The sequence below is a fragment of the Diaporthe citri genome (assembly GCF_014595645.1).
Source record: "Diaporthe citri strain NFHF-8-4 chromosome Unknown scaffold_6, whole genome shotgun sequence".
Taxonomy (NCBI): Eukaryota; Fungi; Ascomycota; class Sordariomycetes; order Diaporthales; family Diaporthaceae; genus Diaporthe; species Diaporthe citri.
Window position 1 is genome coordinate 2,852,411 of NW_025064851.1, and position 17,769 is coordinate 2,870,179.

At 56.4% G+C, this 17,769-nt stretch overlaps 4 protein-coding genes across 4 annotated transcripts; 2 read left to right on the plus strand and 2 right to left on the minus strand.

The window, feature by feature from the left end:
- Positions 1-201: 201 nt before the first annotated feature.
- INS49_012779 (uncharacterized protein) lies at positions 202-2,871 on the minus strand (the record flags this gene model as incomplete). The annotated part of the gene is made up of 2 exons (XM_043173481.1): positions 202-1,900; positions 2,216-2,871. The coding sequence occupies 2 exons, from the start codon at positions 2,869-2,871 to the stop codon at positions 202-204; spliced, it is 2,355 nt and encodes a 784-aa protein (XP_043022778.1).
- A 241-nt stretch (positions 2,872-3,112) lies between these two features.
- Positions 3,113-4,196, plus strand: INS49_012780 (uncharacterized protein; the record flags this gene model as incomplete). The annotated part of the gene is made up of 3 exons (XM_043173482.1): positions 3,113-3,221; positions 3,260-3,343; positions 4,081-4,196. The coding sequence occupies 3 exons, from the start codon at positions 3,113-3,115 to the stop codon at positions 4,194-4,196; spliced, it is 309 nt and encodes a 102-aa protein (XP_043022779.1).
- A 9,062-nt stretch (positions 4,197-13,258) lies between these two features.
- Positions 13,259-13,514, plus strand: INS49_012781 (uncharacterized protein; the record flags this gene model as incomplete). The annotated part of the gene is made up of 2 exons (XM_043173483.1): positions 13,259-13,267; positions 13,368-13,514. 2 exons carry the CDS (start codon positions 13,259-13,261, stop codon positions 13,512-13,514), a joined length of 156 nt encoding a protein of 51 aa, XP_043022780.1.
- A 1,077-nt stretch (positions 13,515-14,591) lies between these two features.
- Positions 14,592-17,702, minus strand: INS49_012782 (uncharacterized protein; the record flags this gene model as incomplete). Its single annotated transcript, XM_043173484.1, has 1 exon — positions 14,592-17,702. The coding sequence occupies one exon, from the start codon at positions 17,700-17,702 to the stop codon at positions 14,592-14,594; it is 3,111 nt and encodes a 1,036-aa protein (XP_043022781.1).
- Positions 17,703-17,769: the final 67 nt, after the last annotated feature.

A 17,769-nucleotide genomic window follows, 5' to 3' on the forward strand; every position in this document is an offset into this window, starting at 1 on the left:
CCGTCACCGACTGTTCCAAAAACACAGGATGTCCTGACGCCGAATGTAATACCAAAGCTTATCGACGAGTCCAAGAGTTGAGCACCCAGGATTTGAACATCCAGACTTCGACTTTCGAGAATTGAATCTTAATTAAACCTCTGGAGAATTTGACTTCCAAGAATTGGAGCACACGAGGTGCCAATACCAGGACGGCACATCCTAGTAGCGGTGCTGCTGCTGGTGCTGCTGGTACTCTCCATAGCCGTACGCAGGCATGCCGTTGTTTCCCATGCCGTTCATCGACGGGAGGGAGCTCATCGAGGGAGGGCCACCGGACATGGACAGGTGTCGCTGCATGTGCGCAGGGTGCATAGAAGAGGTGCTCTGGACGCGAGCGTGGCCGTTGCGCGGGCTGTCCCAGTCGGCTGAGCCATCGAAGGTTCCATCGATTGGGCCGAAGAACCGGGCATTAGGATCGTTGGATCCCATGTTAGGGTCATATCCCTGTCCCTGGTAAGTCGGAGGGCCGCCATAACCCTGAGGCGGCTGGTAGTTCGCGAACATCTCCTGCTGCTGGAAGCCCTGATTGGGCTGCGAGGCGTAAGGGCGGAATCCGGTGGGGCCATGTCCCGAGTTGTGCAGCACAGGGTTCTCTGACACGCTTCTAACGTGCATGGGACGGCTCTGAGGCGCATAGGATTGAACGGCGTTGTTGTCCGGGGTCATGGGCACACTGACGTGGCGCTGAGGTACAGGAGCAGGCAGGACGGTGTTGCTGCTGTAAGGCTGGGGGTTCCAGAAGTTGGGGTCGGCTTGGTTCTCCGCGATGGCCGCAAAACCGTTGCCCATTTGGTATGGATAACCCTGGTTCATTCCACCGAGGGAGCGGTGGGCCAGGTTGTGGATGGGCATCTGGTAAGTGCTGGCGCCTGTACGGAAGCGCTTGTTATCCTGACCGAAGGACATACCAGGGCGGCCATTGTAGCTGCTCATGGAAGGAGGGGCACGGTAGACCTCAGACTTGGTATGACGGTGGCCGCTGCTGTTGCTGCCGGTGCGACGGACAGTTGCCCTGGGCCGGGCCTCGTTGCCATCAGTGATGATCTCAGGCAGGATCTCGATGTCGGGAATCTGCTGGATCTCTCCGGAGTCCATTCGGGCCTTGACGTCCTTGATGATTGCAAGCATCTCCTCCGTTCCGTAATCCTTGTTCAGCTTGTCCTGCAGCCAGCCGGGAATCGCGGTTCCACTGCTGAACTCCTGGTCGTCGTCGTCTTCGTCGTTGAAACGACGCTTTCGGGAGTCGGACTCTTGAAGACGCTTAGCCTCGCGCTTACGAGCCTGAAGAGTCCAGTGCTTGAGCACGCCTTCTCCTCGACGGCCGGTCTTGATGTTCTCCTCACTCCAGCCGTGAACCTTCTCGATCTGGATCAAGACAAGCTCGACTTGTCGAATGGCGTAGTCGGTAGCGTTGCGGTACCGAGACCGTTGGTAGTGCTTGCGGCAGTAGTGGACCCAGATGCCATGAGGAATGGCCTTGGTGCAAAGCTTGTTTCGGCCAAAGATGTGAGAAATGGCCTTGCGGAGCGAAGATCCGGTAGTGCAGGGGTCAACAAACATGCACTTGGGCTCAGGAGGGGTAGAGCGAGGCAAGACCGGAGTGGCCGGAGTGGCCTGAGTGTTGTCGGCCGGGGAAGTCGGCATCGCGGTGTCAGACCCAACTGATTGCTGCTCGTCGGCCTGCGGTGACTTGGGGGGTGTCGGCTCAGCCATCGGCCCAAACGACGGGTAGTGGTGTGACCGTTGCTGAAGGGATGGGAAATCAGGAGCTGAGACGGTTCTCTTGTGTGCTCTGGAAATCGAGGCCGAGGGTGAATCAGGCCTCAGGAAAGAGTTGATGATCTTGGAATCGCTTGGACTGTGTTTGTGAAAGTCAGCACACGTTGCCAGTTGTTGATGAAAGAGAAGGGATCGCGAGGAACCACTTCCGCGATCTTAAATAATTCTGGCAGCGCTGTTGCGTGAACCAAACGACGACAAGAATACCATTGAACAATCCATGACCAACAATAGCAGAGTGAATGGCGCACAATGGGATGAACATTACAAGGGATCAGAGTGTGACTGGGCTTGGGTGGGTCCCCACAATCTCGAAGCTATTCACAAGCGAAAAATAGAAGGGGCACATGGGACGAAACTGGATGACAGCAACGGTAATTTCAGTTCAACGTACCTTGCGCTTCCAGCAAGCCCTCGATTTCGAACCAGGATTGCATCTGAGGGTGATCGAGGTCGGTCTGAATGCATTGGGCTATCATTGTCCGAGGCATCGGGCGACACGTCCTCGAACCCTCTCCTAGATGGCGAAGGAGGCTGAATCTCAACCACAGTAGGGCACGTCATCCCAGAGTCGGGATCGGACATCCTCCTTTCGGTCGGGGTCGAGTCAGACATGAACGAGTTCATCGGCTGATACTCGCTCACTGTGGACAGTGACGAGATTCTCGAGTGCGATCGAGAGTGACTCGAGGTATTTGACGACATCGTCGTGTACGAGGAGAGGCTGCTGCGGCTGTCCGAGAACTTGTGCTTTGGTGACTTTGGGCTGGTCGAGCCGACGCTGTCAACCGGTGTCGCCTCCGTGTAGAAGGAGGGCTTGGCTGCTGGTGAGTTCTGCACATTCTTGACATTCAGAGTCAATGGTAGAGAGTATCCTCCGGCATCCCACGGTGTCCTGCTTCGGCCGGGCAACCTTGATTCACTGGAAGTCCGCACCGGCATCATCCTGTCTCCTCCTTCATAGCCACCCAAGGTAACCGGGCCCGAAGCGCGCCTCGCGCCGGCGGCCTGCGCCGCTCCCGACGTGTTTAGTAGTGACGTGACGTTCATTGAGTCACTTGTGGTAGAGGTAATACCTGTCGGATCGTAAGCCTCGAGTCACGAAAGGCAAGGATACAAATGGACGACTGACCTCTGCTGTGAAAATGTGCCACGGTGTGAGAGCCTGATCGGCGAGGACAGCAAACAGTCCGGTCCTTCCGTACTTATATTTACCACCTCTTCGTTTTGGAAATACCCTGGTATGAGCACTTCCGGCCTTCTTGGGCAGCCAGCTGTCTTATGAAGGAAAATGGCAAACAACTCCTCGTCACGCCAGACTGAGTTGGGTGATCCTCGCAGTACTCCGCTGGTCCACTTGACAAACACTGATTGTCAAGAGATGTCGTACAAGTCCCTCGGTAGGCGATCGTTATGTGAGTCTCACACAGATGTCCAGAGGAGGGCTTCGTTGTCGATGTGTTAGGCAAGCACTATTCACCCATCGAGGGCCACAAAGATGAGAAGATGTTTGCCGACTTGGGTCAGTGACACGAGGTGGAAGTGATCACGTTGAGAGGCCAGCCGGTGGTGCTTGATCTGGCAGTGGTAATCCAAGGTCGTCGTTTCCCGGTGGGTGGTACTGGAGGCGAGGAGTGTAGGAAGCGAAGAGCCTCAGTGGGGGTGGTCTCGGTATTAAGTGTTGTAAGTTTGTCTGATGAAGCAGGTGGGGATGTTGTCAAGTGTCACCATATAGGTTGGACGTGGACGGGATGGGATATCTTAGTTCTTTGTAGTGCGATCCGTGGCAGGGATAGCAAAGAGGAATAAGGTTGTCGAAATCCAGGACGGGATCAGCGTTTGAGTGGCACTGACAGTTCCGAAGTAGATTCAAACACTTGAAACACCAAATCCCAGGAGCCGGAGAGGTCGAGCAATGGCCATCCGAAAGGTGGCAGAAGAAGATACGGCTTGAACCCCCCAATCGAATCGGAAACCGAAGAAGCCGAACGAAACAAGCAACAAGCAGTTGTCCAGGCTAGCTGAACGGATGCCCTTGAGACGGATGAGACACGCTGGGACGATGACTTTGGAATCGAATGTGGGCCAGCCAGCGACGCCCGATGAAGTTGCCAGAGCAAGCCACGGTCGATGAGATCAAGATCAGGATCGGGTGAAGAGATGCGTTGAACAGATGTGGTCAAGAGTCCGGTCCCAACTGCAGTACGGTCCTAGGATCGCCTGATGACACTGACAGTGGGTTTAATACTGGGTGAACAGAGAAGAAGCACGAGTGGCTAGAGGGTCTCGTCGGCGGTGACGATTCTCAGGGAGGAGACGACGACCACGAGAAGTCACTCAACAGGAGGGAGCCACGACCACCAGGCACGAACTAGCAACGGCGCCAGGGGAACAGAAACAAGGCAGTGCCGACAACGCATAAAGCGTGGAGAGGTAGCTGAAAAGGAGATCTGTTTGGCGATCCGAGAAGAGCAAGTCTGACATCCTGGGGGAGGAGGGGAGGGTTCAGTCCATGTTCCAAGAGCAAGCAACGGGCCACACAGCGCTGAGGGTAACTTACCCCTGTCCGGAATCAATGCGTCGAGGGTGAATTTGGAAGGGAGGCCAGCTCTCCGGTGGTAGCAAGCAATAGGTACGAAAGGGAAAGGGAGGTCAAGTGCAGCAAAGAGTTTCCAGTTGCGGCAAGGTAGAGCAGGGCGCCTCACGCATTGAGGTAAAGCCTTCAGAGAATCCTGAGCAGTCCCCACAGGTAGGTTTTGACCGGGGCTCTTGAGCCTCCCGAGTGGTGCACCCGCCCAGCGTGGTGGTCCCTGTCTCGTCCATGGGTATGGATCTCTGGTGTGGGTGTAGGTGATACGTGCTCGCCGAGGCCCGCCCTGAGGGTAGTGCATCCACTTGCCGGCGCCGTTTGAAAATAATGTCCTTGTATCAGATTGGCTCCGGTTGATCATGGCGTCAGATGCTCGTCTGATCCGAAGAGCGATCACCACAAGGGAAATCCACGGTCGACCACTAGCTGCGCAGACTGCGGACCAGCCCTTGCTCCCTTTGTGGAAGCCATGCGAGGGCAGCGTGGTCAGGTACGTACTCGGTCTCGAGGCGCAGCAGCAGGGGAGATCTGCAAACTGAGACCCGGGATGGGGCTTGAAACCATTCATGTGGGCAGACTCGTCTGATAGCACGAAGCACTTTGGGGGAGGAGCTCAGCGACTTGCCATTCACCATCTAGTCTCTGGTCGCATTGTCTCTCGCGTCATGGCCGGATAAACATGAGGACGACAGCTCTTGTCACCGGCAAGAAAGATGAGGCAGATCTGGGAGAGCCCGAGATCGTATCCCGATTCGTTTCCCGGCTTTTGGCAGCACTGCGACAGCCGGAAGCACCAAGTTCCAGACACGACTTGGTGTGCTGTCGCCGGGCGAAGAAGATTTGAAGAGTTGTACGGGTTTACCGACAGCATCAGAGTCGCTGCAGGTGAGCACGGGAGAAGCCGCACGAGGTGCAGTAAAACCTCCGAACGGGGGCGAAGAATACAGCGGGACCATGGCTGCCAGTCCCAACGTGTCATTTCGCGGCCGTGGTCTCGTGGAAGCGAGCTCCGAAAAGCGGTTCGCTGCGCTCGGAACCTATTAGTTTACTACTGTGCAGTATGGGACCTACATCTGTGTGAATCGCTAGTCTAGCACCTATATTGCAGCGAGTAAGGCCCTGCCCCAGCAGGCGAGGAATGGAAGGTGGGGGTTCACATGTGAGATGACCTCCCACGACGCTGCTCAAGCCGCGGAACCCTCTTTGTTAATAACGGCACCGAGAAGCTTGAGGCATAGTTAGAGATCTGCATCGAATACCGTTGCGTCGATCAACGGAGGAAACGGGCGGCTGAGGTTAACAGCACGCGTCCCTTGATGCGCTTTGAGCGGGAAAAACTCTAGTTGACATGCCGGGCCGGCCTAGAACAACAGCCGCCAAGTACCACAAGCTGACAGGTGCCTCCGTGTGAGCTGTGTCTTGGTGACTACGGGGCCTGCCAAAATGCTTGTGCACGTTTCCGCTGGCCTGGCGTTTCCCATCATCTGTATTCCGAGATGGCAGCATAGATCTCGAGAAGTGCCGTGATAGCTGTCAGACACTTGACATGAGATTCGTCAACCAGGCTCGGCGTCGGATGGGCCAGCGGCAGCGCAGCACACATGGGATGTCGTTGATGGGTGGTGAACTGAGGCCGAACGCGATTGGTCCGTGGGATTTGCTGGATGTTTCAGAAGAACCTGAGGCAGCTGGAAGGCGGACGACGGTGCAGATGACTGGAGCCGGGGGTGGGAGGCAGAGATGACGGGTCAGGCACTGGGCAAGGGTGTGGTGCGGCGCTGCTGCACAGTCAGTGCCCATTACAGTACCAAGGTGAGAGCGTGTGTGGGACCTGAGAAAGGTCGGACGCGCAAGGGACTGTGAGTGGGTGACTAGCGGCCGGGCAAGGTTGGGCCTAGGGTCGCAAGTATGCAGAGCAGCGCTGAGCAAATGCGGGGCCAACGGCGACTGTCAGATTCCCGGGCCCTTGATGACATGGGTTGCAATGCAGGCATGGGATCGAGTTGATGGGTTGACGTTGTGTCGCAGGCCTGCAGTGTGCAGCCCGCAGGTCGCGGTTGTCTGTCCGACTGCTCGTCGTCCCTCTCTGGCCGTCATGCCCGCGGTATCCTCAGGTCGCAGCGTAGCAGTAGGGCAGGTGGTGGTGTGCGAGGAGGGCTCGGGTGTGGTGGACACGGCAGAGGTGGAGTGCTCAGCCTGTGTTTCAGCCGAAGTCTGAAGAAACTCGTCGGCGCCAGGGATCAGGTGTCATCACATTCATGCGTCGTCGCCCGCCGCCTCTGGTACTCTGGTACGCTGGCATGTTGGGCATGTGGATCGTCCAATGCTCGGGCTGGGAGGTGTCCCAAGATGTCAATTGACGTTGGAGTGCCACGGATAGCCCTTGCACATGCCCAGATAGGCATGCGATGATTCCACGGTTGGTGGCCTGTCAATCATCAGTCCAAGTCGTGTCATGTGAACCGGGCAAGCGTAAGATGGACGAGCGTCGAAAGTTTGATAATACTAATAATAAGAAAGCCACCGGCTGTCAATATCGACGATGGGCAGCATGACCGCGGAAAATGGAGCCCTTGAACAGGGACGGGGGGGGGGCTGGTCCTTGCCGTCGCCCGCTATAGCACGGCGGGCAGGAGTTGTATGTAAGATGCTGTATAGACCCCCGCGTGCTGGGCTGTGGTACGTGGTGCTGTGCACAGCGTCACCCACAAAAAAAAAAACCTCCCGATTGCAGGCGTCTGTTGGTGATAGATTACTCGTAGGGCTTGTCAACCCGGCCGAGGGTGGGCATGACGCGCGGGCGGTTCCTAAAATTAGAGACAGACAAGACAGCAAGAAAGACGTTGACGTCCCCTTTCGCAGTACCACGGTACTGTATAGTGGGCCAGCTTTTCTTAACAATGGGTGTCCAGTAATAACGACTAAAAACAGATACCCGGGTACCATGTCCGACAGGTAAGTTCGACAGGTAAGTTCGACAGGTATGTAGTAGACAACAATGATAGAGTTGGCCGATCAAGTCCAAGTCCCAGGTGCAACGGGCGCAGTGCAGGGCAGAGTCGTGTCCGGCTCCTTCCTGTCGAGCATGTCGATGCGATGGCTCCTCCCTCAGCCTCGCGCAGGCCAGAATGGGCAGGTGCCGAAGACGGCATGCGACTCCAGAGACCTGCAATACTCCGTACCACGGACAAACCTCCACACATCACTTTCGACCAGCTTGATCCGGTTGGCGAGCTTCGTCCAGGTTCGGGCGCTGCTTCAGAATCAGATTGAGCTAGATCCGCATCCATATCCACTCCCACATCCACATCCGCAGGACTGACTGTGCAGTACCTGTTCAACGTTCCTTTCGGCCAAGGTTCGCTCTGGTCGCATCCGATTTGGGATGCGACTCGTCCGGCTGCTGTTTGGCGTAGTTGACCCTCGTCCGACGTCGACCCTTGACGTCGCCCCTCGGTCTCCCCTCACCAAACGCAGACATCGTGGGGTCAGATACTGACATGCTGTACAGGCCCGGGTACATGCTTTGGGTGCGGATACGGTTCAGCGGCCATGACTGGCCCGGAGGTCCGGTCTGGTCTTTGGGTGCTGAAGTTCGGCAGATGAGATGCAGCAAGGCCGACCTTGAGAGCATGTCCTGCCGTCAGCCGTGCCTCGTGCCCTCGTGCCTCGTGCCTGCCCTTCCCTTCACAAATCTTCAGACCAAGACCAAGACCGAGGAAGGAAGAACAAGAAGGGTTGACCTGCAGAAGCCGCCGCCAGCCTGGTTTCATCTGATGTCTCCTGAGGCTCGAGGGTCAGGCCGGGGTCAGGCCAAATCCTCTCTTTTGGGTAAGCCAAGTCTGTGCCACCGTCACCTTACCTCTTCAGTCCTGGGTTTGGAAGTCTCCAGTCTCGTGTGTCTCCAGAGTCCAGTCTTGAGTCTGTGCCGCCCATCCTCGCGTGGCCGTCTCATGCTTACCTAACACGAGGCTCTCTTACAGGCTAATCTGTAGCTCTGCCCCCTCCACCCCATACTCCATTTCCCCATCCCCAGGGCCGCCCCAACCCTGGCCCATCTCATCCAAGCCCAAACGCTACCCAAAGTACCAACCCATGCGATGAACTCGGACCCAGGCGCAGACCCAGACCCAGGCTCCCAGACCCAGATCCCAGCCCGGCAGCCCCCAGCAACAACGGGTACCGGGGCGCAGCAGCCCTACACCTGCCCACCTGGGCCCTCCGTCTCTCCACAGCTCACCGAAGCCCGCGCGATGGAAACGGATGATCGACCGGCAGCTCCCAGGTGAAGCTGCAATGAGCAACCAATCGCGTCCCCGTGCTCTCTTGCCCAACCCGCCAGCTTCCCCAAGCTCGTCCCCCATCACCGCTAAACCACAGCGTGGCATTCTCACCCGTGTTCGCGGGTCCCCAAACAATGATCGTCCACGATCCCCGAGTTTCCTCCTCAACAACCCCCGTTGGCGTTCTGTCATGCAGCGGCAGCTCCCTCGTCCTGGGCTTCGTGAAACCCAAGGAGAGAAAGACGAGCCGCGACTGGCAGCTGACGCCCTGGACCGACAGGCTCGGCAGTCTGCCGAATCCTACATGCATGCCTGCCCCTACAGTCGCACCCGCACGCTCCCTGGCCGCACCGTCGGCCGAGTCCCAGGCGATGTCCGTCCTCCCGCCGCATCCTTCCTCACCTCACCTCACCTCGCCTGCTAGCCCTTCCTCGCTCACCCTGGCCCCTCCTTGGCGAACCAGTCGCGTTGGTGCCCATCTCGAAAACTTCGGGGCGCCAGCAGATCGCCCTTATGTTTGATTGACGTCCCCTATGCCGTCGTTGCTGTCATGCGCGCCCCAATTGAACTCCGCGCTCTCCCCCGTATTCGAGCCTTGCCAGCCCGCTCTTGGGTGCAAACATCGATTTAAGGATGAAGGCTGCGCCACGATGATTGATGTTACAGCCAGGGTGGTTCCTACCAGATGAGTGACCCTCGACTCAAAACTCGGGGTTGCACATGGGATCAACACTCGACCAACATCTCATCCGTCAAGTCAGCTAAACGGTCCCGCCCTATAGGTTTCATCACTCACGAATCAGCTTCGTGCTAGCTTCGGACGCTTCCAGCCGTCCAAACTCTAGGCCAGTTCCACTTTGGTCGCAATCATACACTGGTTACGATTGGCTAACGAGATATGCTACAGTTCCGCTTCTCATCATCGGGTCTCTTCACCTCGGTGACACTCTCACTTGGGACTCACACCGTTCTTGAGGATACGATGACAACCTCTACGACTGGATGCCAAGCCTGACAAGAGCCTCCCGGCTGTTGTTTCGCCGGGAGTCCGAGTGGGCGCCCTCCCGTCCATGCTCTCCCTGGTGCGCATCCCAAATCACCTCCAAGATTGTCAGAGATGTCGAACCTATCCGGCATCCGAACTCTTCGCGAGCCCTTCTGTTTCTCCTGCAAGTCAGTGACTGAAACTAAACATTGATCCATAGTCTCATGAAGACGTGAAAAACACTTTCGGCTTCTCTCGAAGAGCTAATTTGCCGATTGTTTGGACCAGGAGCACGTGCCCCCATTCTCACGACATCCAATGTTTGGTCCCATGCCTCCTGTGTCCGAGCTCCCAGTTGCCGAGACAGCGTTCTGCTGGAGAGAATCGAGGCACTACGAGCTCTTTGTCTATGTTCTTGCGAGTGCGCGAGGGTGGGTCTGCTTGTACTACCTTGCCACGGAGGGTGCTGCGACTGGCCACTGGCGCCCAAGACCCAACTCGGTTCTCTATGTGGACTTGCGAAGAGAGAGCAAGGTTCGGTCACTTCGCCACACCCGAGAAGACAGGCACTGGCCTGGGGGGACCACCCACCTCGATCTGAACGGCGTTCGTCCTAGGTCGGAAGCACTATCCGTTGGGCTGCAGCAGCTTCCCATCAGGAGGGGGGGGGGGCGCGGGGACGGCAAGAGAGCATCTTGGCCTCCTGGCAATGGTCGTCCGAGGACCGGATGCTGAGTGGGCTACCTACCCAGCACAGTTCAAGCGTCACAGCACACGCATCGTCTCACACTCCTCCTCACGGCCCCTGAGTCGGTCCACGAAAGCGAGTGAGACTACTCGAAGCCCTAGCACGTTGCCTTGCAGCAACCTTCCGGCCATCCCGGGGTGTCAAGCGCTGACGCGCAGGGACTCGATCGCTCCTTGCGATGGTTGCGAAGTTTAGGCATGCTTTCTACTGGTGTGAAAGGCGTCCGGGGGACGATTCGGTGGTGGTACCGCCTTGTACTATTTGCCTCCCCCTTTGCCTCTTCAACACCAATCCGTCACTGGCTGGTGAAGATGTCGTGATATGCGACCACGGCAATGGGATCGCTAACGGATTGCAACGCAGATCGAAACGATCAGCAAACTTAGTCCCGTTTTCTGTCTTGGGCTCAAACTAAACAAACTGCCGTGAGGTGAGAGCTTCTTACCCAGACGGCATGTCATGCTCACCGCGCATAAGGTGACATTCGCGGGCAAAGGGACTTGAAACAAACAGCTCCCTTGAAACAAACCACTGCTCCGCCTCGCATCGTTCTGTCAAATTGGGTGCAGGTGGTGGGCGGAAGCTGGGATCGAGATGCGTCCTCGGACGAGGACAGCAGGGTCACTGGGGGGGGCGAAGAGTGACTAGCACGGATCACAGTGAGGCCAGGCAAACAAAACTTGGTACACAGGACTTTGACATAGCGGCCGACCTTCGGCAACTTTGTCAACCTCTGTTGCCATCAGCCGGTGAGTCAGGAGAGTCGAGAGGAAGGGTACCCCGATCGTCTCCCAACAACTTGGCGCCTCCCTCACCTGGTCCCGTCTTTGGATGACAAGCGTTGAGGGATACAGCGGGAAGTTATCTCGGTCTGGCCTTGAGCAGAATTTGGCCCGATATGCCGTTTCCATGCTGGCAAATGATACGGTCAGAATGTAGCCTTGCCCGCTCCAGTGACCGGGTTCGGTGGTCGATTGCTTTGTGGTCTGCCGCGGTGCCTGTGCCCATCTTCAGATGACGTCCACCAGAAGAAGCTATCACACTAATGCCGTCTCGTGGACTGATCCTCGTCTCATAGAGTGTGAGGTTTGCCCCTGACCCACAACCAATCGCCACTGCCAAATCTTCACCATAAGCACAAGTATCTGTTACACGGGCGACGACCAGACCTCGAGTGGGGTATGATTTCGCACCACTACTACATTGCAATGACTCTCTAATCCTACCTGCAAGACGCAGTCCTCAGAAGTGTCACAAGGAGCGGTGGGTGCGTAGCAGGGCGACGCTAGGGCGGGTTCTGAGGTCGGGCGGGCCACCGCGGGCGCGGGTGGGCGAACGCCTCGACGTCGACGGGTGGGATGAACGTTGGAACAGGGCTGATGATGACTGCATAGCCTTTTTGTGTGTGCCATTCAACTCTTTAGCCCTCACGAGAGATGCTGGATCTTACCTGCGACCGTAATAGAATAGATGGGTAAGGGACTGAACACTGCTGCGGTCAAGGATAGAGGTAGGACAGATATGAAGATACTAGGAGCGCACGTCGTTGCGTGGGCCAGTTCTGCGTATGAACCTGCTCAGCCGAGAGCGCCTAAGCTTTAGTATGAACTGTGGGAAATGGGTATTAGGTTGAGAACGGCCAAACCATCACGATCTCTCCCGCTGGCCCACCACCACCACATTCAAGTTGAATGGGCCCGACCGAGCCGGTTGTTATTGCGGGAGTGACATGTGCAATCAACTGGAGTTAGAGGCCCTGCAGTCGTCAGACACGCTTTTTACAGGTTCTAGACAGCCAAGCCGTAAGCCTGTCCCCCATTCTGTGTTACCATTCAGCCTCCCATGCCGGGATCTATACGACGGCTACATGTGCATGTGCATGCATGCGTGGATGGATTTGTGTGACAGGAGCCCTCAAGCCACACACGCGTGGGAGAACACACACACACACACACACACACACACACACACACACACACACACACACACACACACACACACACACACACACAACACACATATTCCCTCGATGACTTAATTTCTGCACGTACCGATTGCCCACCAGTGTGTTTGATAGGCCTCAGGCCACCTTCCTATGTTCATTCGCCTACCTGGCCCCTAGGGGGTTTTGCTTGCTCACCAGCCCGGGCACCACGCCGCCCCCCTCCAAATGTCCCGGTCACTTACCGAAGTAGAGGAAAAGCGTATGCTGACTTAATAGTGCTCCCCTCTTCCCAGGGAGGGCGTATTGCCTTCTCGGGGGTACAGACGTGAAACTCATCGATGCGCCACACAACCTCCACACAGGGGTGGGAGGTGAGAGACGGGTATCGATGATGAGGTGGCCCGACCCGCCGGGCGGCCGCGTCATCTCACCGTGGTCGAGAGATGGGGAGGCACAGCGGCACCGCTCAGGGCGGAATGGCTGATCGCGGGTTCTCCTGTGGGATTGAAGAAAAAAGGTCATTGGAGGATGGGGGAGGGAAGAGTGGTTGAGTGGGTGGGCCGGCCTATCGGGGAGTTTGTACCTCGTGAACCCGGTGACAGCCGCCCAGGCATCTTTGGATGTAGGACAGCGGCGTATTGCTTGGTAATGGTGGGATGGGGCGTGATCGACATCTCGGTACCGCTGAAAAGGCGTGGTTTGTCAAGGATTCAGATATCGGTGGTGGTGATGATGGCGGTGGTACTGGTGGCGACGCTGCTGCTGTGTAGCCGTTGCACAGGCGAGGGCTTTTCTTGGGTCGCACGTGGAGGAGACCTGTGGGCGTGCACGAGGGCCCGGTGTTGATCGGCGACGAGGCATTGGCTGGCTGCTCCCGCGGGCTGCGATGACCACGGTGAGAGCTGGCTGTCGGTGGCCGTCGTGGGGGCGGAGGGAGGGGGCATGGTTCCCGGGAAGGCTGCTGGATGATTGTCCTGACCGGCTCCAGTCACCAGGACCGCGATATTGCTGGCTGGTCAAGCGAAGCATCGGACGGCAACCTGCATCAAATGGCGGAGGCTCTAAAGGTGGACAATGACGGCGGGGGGATCACCCGGGCCGCCGCGTGGCAGCATGCCATGACAGTTCGATCGTACAAGTAGACCACACGAGGGCGCAGATAGTTAGGCGGTACACCGAGCCAAAAGTGGCTGCAGGGAATCATTCTGAAGGAGTCGCGCCCTTTGCATCCATCTCTTCTGTCCATCTCCTGCTCAACTCAGGTGAGAAATGGCCAAGTGCCGTACCCTGACGCTCCGCAAACACGATGCTCCTAGCCGCACAAGGACGCGAGAATCTGACCGCCGGCAAGCGTCAGCGAGGTCGAAGGGCGGGACGGGTTCCTTCTTGGCCAAGCAAGCAATGTCAGGCCCACGAGTGCGTCGCCCGGAGGGCAGAAGCGACGGCGGTACACCGTGGGCTCGTGACTTTGCCGAGCACACATGTGGGCATCCGCGCGTGTGTGACGAGCCTTGGTCATACAAGATTGGTCAGTCCAGAAGCAACTAGAACAAGGGCAGGCCCTCTGGTGTGTGTGTGTGCGTGTATATATATGTCGGTGAAGGTGTGGGAGGGCAGACAAACCGGCGGCCTGGCGCGGTTGCATGTTTATACACGCGCCTCGTGTTGCGGGTTGTGGAAGGGAATCTGCAGGTGCTCTCGAGAGGATGGGGGGAACTAGCGGCTGCCTGCGTGTGTGTGCGCTTGACCTTGTTCTTTTTCATGCATCTATCGTGTATGAGCATTGCAAAAGTGGTGAGACGAGGCAAATTACAACTCCGTGGAAAGTACGCTGCCCGAGAGTGGTGTTGGATGTAGGGAATATTGAGAAACAGCCACAAAGTCAAACTGAGGCGAGCTTTTGGGATTCTCTGCCAATCTGGGCGTGTCAAGACACGGGGCTGGACAAAAAGGCAACAGCCCACAGTGTGCTGTGAAAAAAATGTTGTTGGTCTGGAGACAACACTCCTGCCGATTGTCACGCAAGGGGAAAGCAGAAGGCCTGGGAGCTCAGGCGAGATTGTAGAGAAGAAAAAGCGTCTCAGGCAATATGCAGAATCATTCCAAAAGATTTGGGTATCAACCGTTCCGACTCCCGTAAATAAACACCCTTGCTTCAAAGCACATCGGAGTCGTCATCATAGATGAAGATGGACGAGGACATCCTCTTTGCTGTGGCCTCATCTTCTTTCTTGATGCACTTCCTGCTTTGCCTCCGTCTTGACCTTTGTCCTCGAGCCACCAAGGACAGTCGAGTCACCCTCCTCGATCTTCAACTTGTCCGCTCGCTCTCGTTTCATGCCAACACCGCGAACTGTAGTCCTCGAATCCATCTCGCTGTCCTCTGGAGTTCCCGACTCTGCCTTGACTTTTGTCTCGTCAACGGGCTCCTGTTTGAATTCTCCAAGCACTTTCTCCAGTCGCTTCCGGTAGAAAGTGTCCAGGCAGTCTCGCCTCTGCGACTGGGTCCAGCCCTGCACAACAACGGCGAATTCCGTGGCGCTGCGGTAGCCAAAATCCTGTGCCATCGTGCAGAACTGTCTGCGCATGACATCCTCGGGAGGATTAAACGCATACGTGAAGCCGGGACCATCTTCAAAAGCCTCATTCACTAGCTTGTCTGCAAACAAGAGGCTCCGATTTTCGGGGTCATCAAGGTCCATTTCCTCCGCGAGTTCAGCGCGTTTTGATAGTTGCGCCTCGACTTTGCTGGACCCGATGACCTCAGAGTTCTCGTGAGTGTACTCGACGCCTGCCGAGGCGAGGATTGCCTGGATGATATCCTTTTTGGGCTCGTTAGCCCGCTTGGCGGAATCGTCTGAGTTTTCTGACTTGACCAGGGCGGCTAGCTGGCTGGTACCGTTGTCCTCGTCGTCATCGCCTGTGGTCTCTTTCTTGATTTGACTGAACTCGTTGTCTTCCTCAACCTTGGCCATATCGACATCGAACAGGTGCACACCGGCTCTCGCCTCAGCGATGTTGGTTGCGTTGACGATGTCCTTCAGTACGACCCTGTCAGCTTGAAACGTGAACAGGTTCTGCAGCCCAAAGAGCTCGCCCTTTCTAGATGAGTCCTCCTGAACGCCCTTGAAGTAGCGGCGCTCGCTTGAGGCGTTATAGCCTATGTTGGCCTGTTGCTGCTTGTAGATCTGCCTGGCATATACGATCTCCTCTATCGTTCCAGCAGAGACGAGGCGGAAAACCTCGACGTCGCGAATCTGACCGATGCGGTAGGCTCGGTCCTGAGCCTGGAGATCATATGATGGATTCCAGTGAGGATCAAAGACGACCACCTTGTTCGCCGACGTGATGTTTAGACCCACGCCGCCCGCTTTGGTCGAGATGAGAAAAATGAAGCGGTCCGGATCCGAGTTGAAGTTGTCTACTTCCTTCTGCCGGTCGATATAGGAGAGACTTCCATCGAGAAAACTCATGGTGTATGTCGTTGTGCTCGTGAACAAATGATGAAGAATCCTGAGGAGACGGACACTGTGGGAGAATATGAGAACCTTGTCAGAGTTCTCATACCAGAAGCTGAGGAGCTTCTTCAGAATCCTCCATTTGCCGCAGTACTTGGAATCGGCAAGTAGCTGGAGCGAGTTTCGGTTCTTGTAGAGGGTCTTCCAGTCCGGGACGCACTCTGAGAGCCTCTTCAAAGCAGCTTCCTTCTTATCCTTGGGCTCCTCATCTTTCGGTAAGAGAAGGGTTAAGTGGTTGGAGATTTTCTGCATAGTCATGATTGCGGGAAAGACGAGCTCCTCCCAGCGCTTTCCATCTGGTAATGTCTTGCCGCAGCACCACCCTCGCTTCTTCGGCTTGCCGTTGGCACCGACTGCGCCGCAGTCGCAGAGGTCAGCACTTCCTCGAACAATCTGAACCTCCTCACTTTCCAGATAATTCTTATATCCCAGGCTCTGGTAGTCTGTCAATGGGCAAAAGACAACTCTGTCAGATTTCTTTGGCAGCTGATGAGCAATCAATGACTTCATCCTACGGAGGAAGAACTCCGGCAGGAGCCTCTGTACCAGCTGGTTGGCAACTCTTCTCGCTCGGCTCAGTTGTTGGAAGGTGGCATCATGAGACTGGCCCACTGTGAGCGGCCTTGTGATTGTCTGATCCCATTCGAATTTGGAGCCAAATTGAGCAGGGTTGGTCCAGTTGAGAAGGGTCCAGAGTTCATCGTACTTGTTCTGTATTGCTGTCCCGGTCAAACCAATGCGACAGAGAGCGTTGACGTTGTTCATTGCTATTGTGATCTGCGTGCGGGGGTCCTTGATCTTGTGGCACTCGTCAGCAATAACGGCGTCCCACTCGATCAGGTTGACCTTCTGCTCGTCGTGCCTGTACGTCTCGTAGGTCGTGATCATGACCTCGAGGGAACTGTTTTCGGCCGACTTCAATGCATCCTCCTTTCCAGGGCCGTGATACAACGCGATCTTCCACCAGCCCCAGCGGTTAAGCTCATTCTTCCAGTTTTCGATGAGCGACCCGGGACAGATGACGAGGATGCGAGGATACCACTTCCCACAGCCATTGCGAGTCATCTTTCGAAGCCTCTTTGCATCCCTCTCGTCTCCGGTCTTGCCAAACGCAGCAATGAGGAACGCAGCAACCTGCACAGTCTTCCCCAGGCCCATATCGTCTCCTAGGACGCATCCAGTCTGGTACACGAAGTGGTAGTGTAGGAACTGGACACCTTCGACCTGGTAATCTCGAAGGTACTGTGCAATAGACGCCGGGATCTCGCCGCCGGAAATGTCCAAGTTGATTGTTTCGTACGGCCTACATGGCTCGATATCGTCGAACTTGGGTCGCCGCTCCAATTCCTCCGGGTCCCTATCGTCATCGGAGAAGTCTATGTCCATATAGGTAGGTGGCAACTTCAGCCCGGCCTCGGACAGTTCTTTTCTGTTCTCGTCGAATAGCCTTCGTCGTTCACGAACGTGCTCGGGCACGAGTTCGCGGACAAGCCCGTCTCCGTCCAGAAATTCGACGCCGTCGTCGTCGTCGCCTTGGAGTGTGTCAGGACTCTCCTTCTTGCCTTTGCCTTTTGAAGATATCGCGCCGGCACCCTTCTTGGCCTTGGAGACCCTGCCTTTGGCTCGTTTGCGTTTCTTGCTCTGCATAAACTTTTCGTAGAAATCGTCGGGGTCGTCGGCAAAGACGTCGCCCGGGTCTTCGAACTTTCGCTTGCCAAGGCTGGGCGAGACCGACCGACTGTTGTCTGCAGTAGAGGCAGTCGCATCGTCGGAGAGCTCCATGGGTTCTGTTGACTGTCGTCGAGACGCCATGGTGGCTGGCAGTGCTCACGAGAGCTCGGGGAACGCGAACGCGTCTGTTGTGTTGGACTGACTTTGG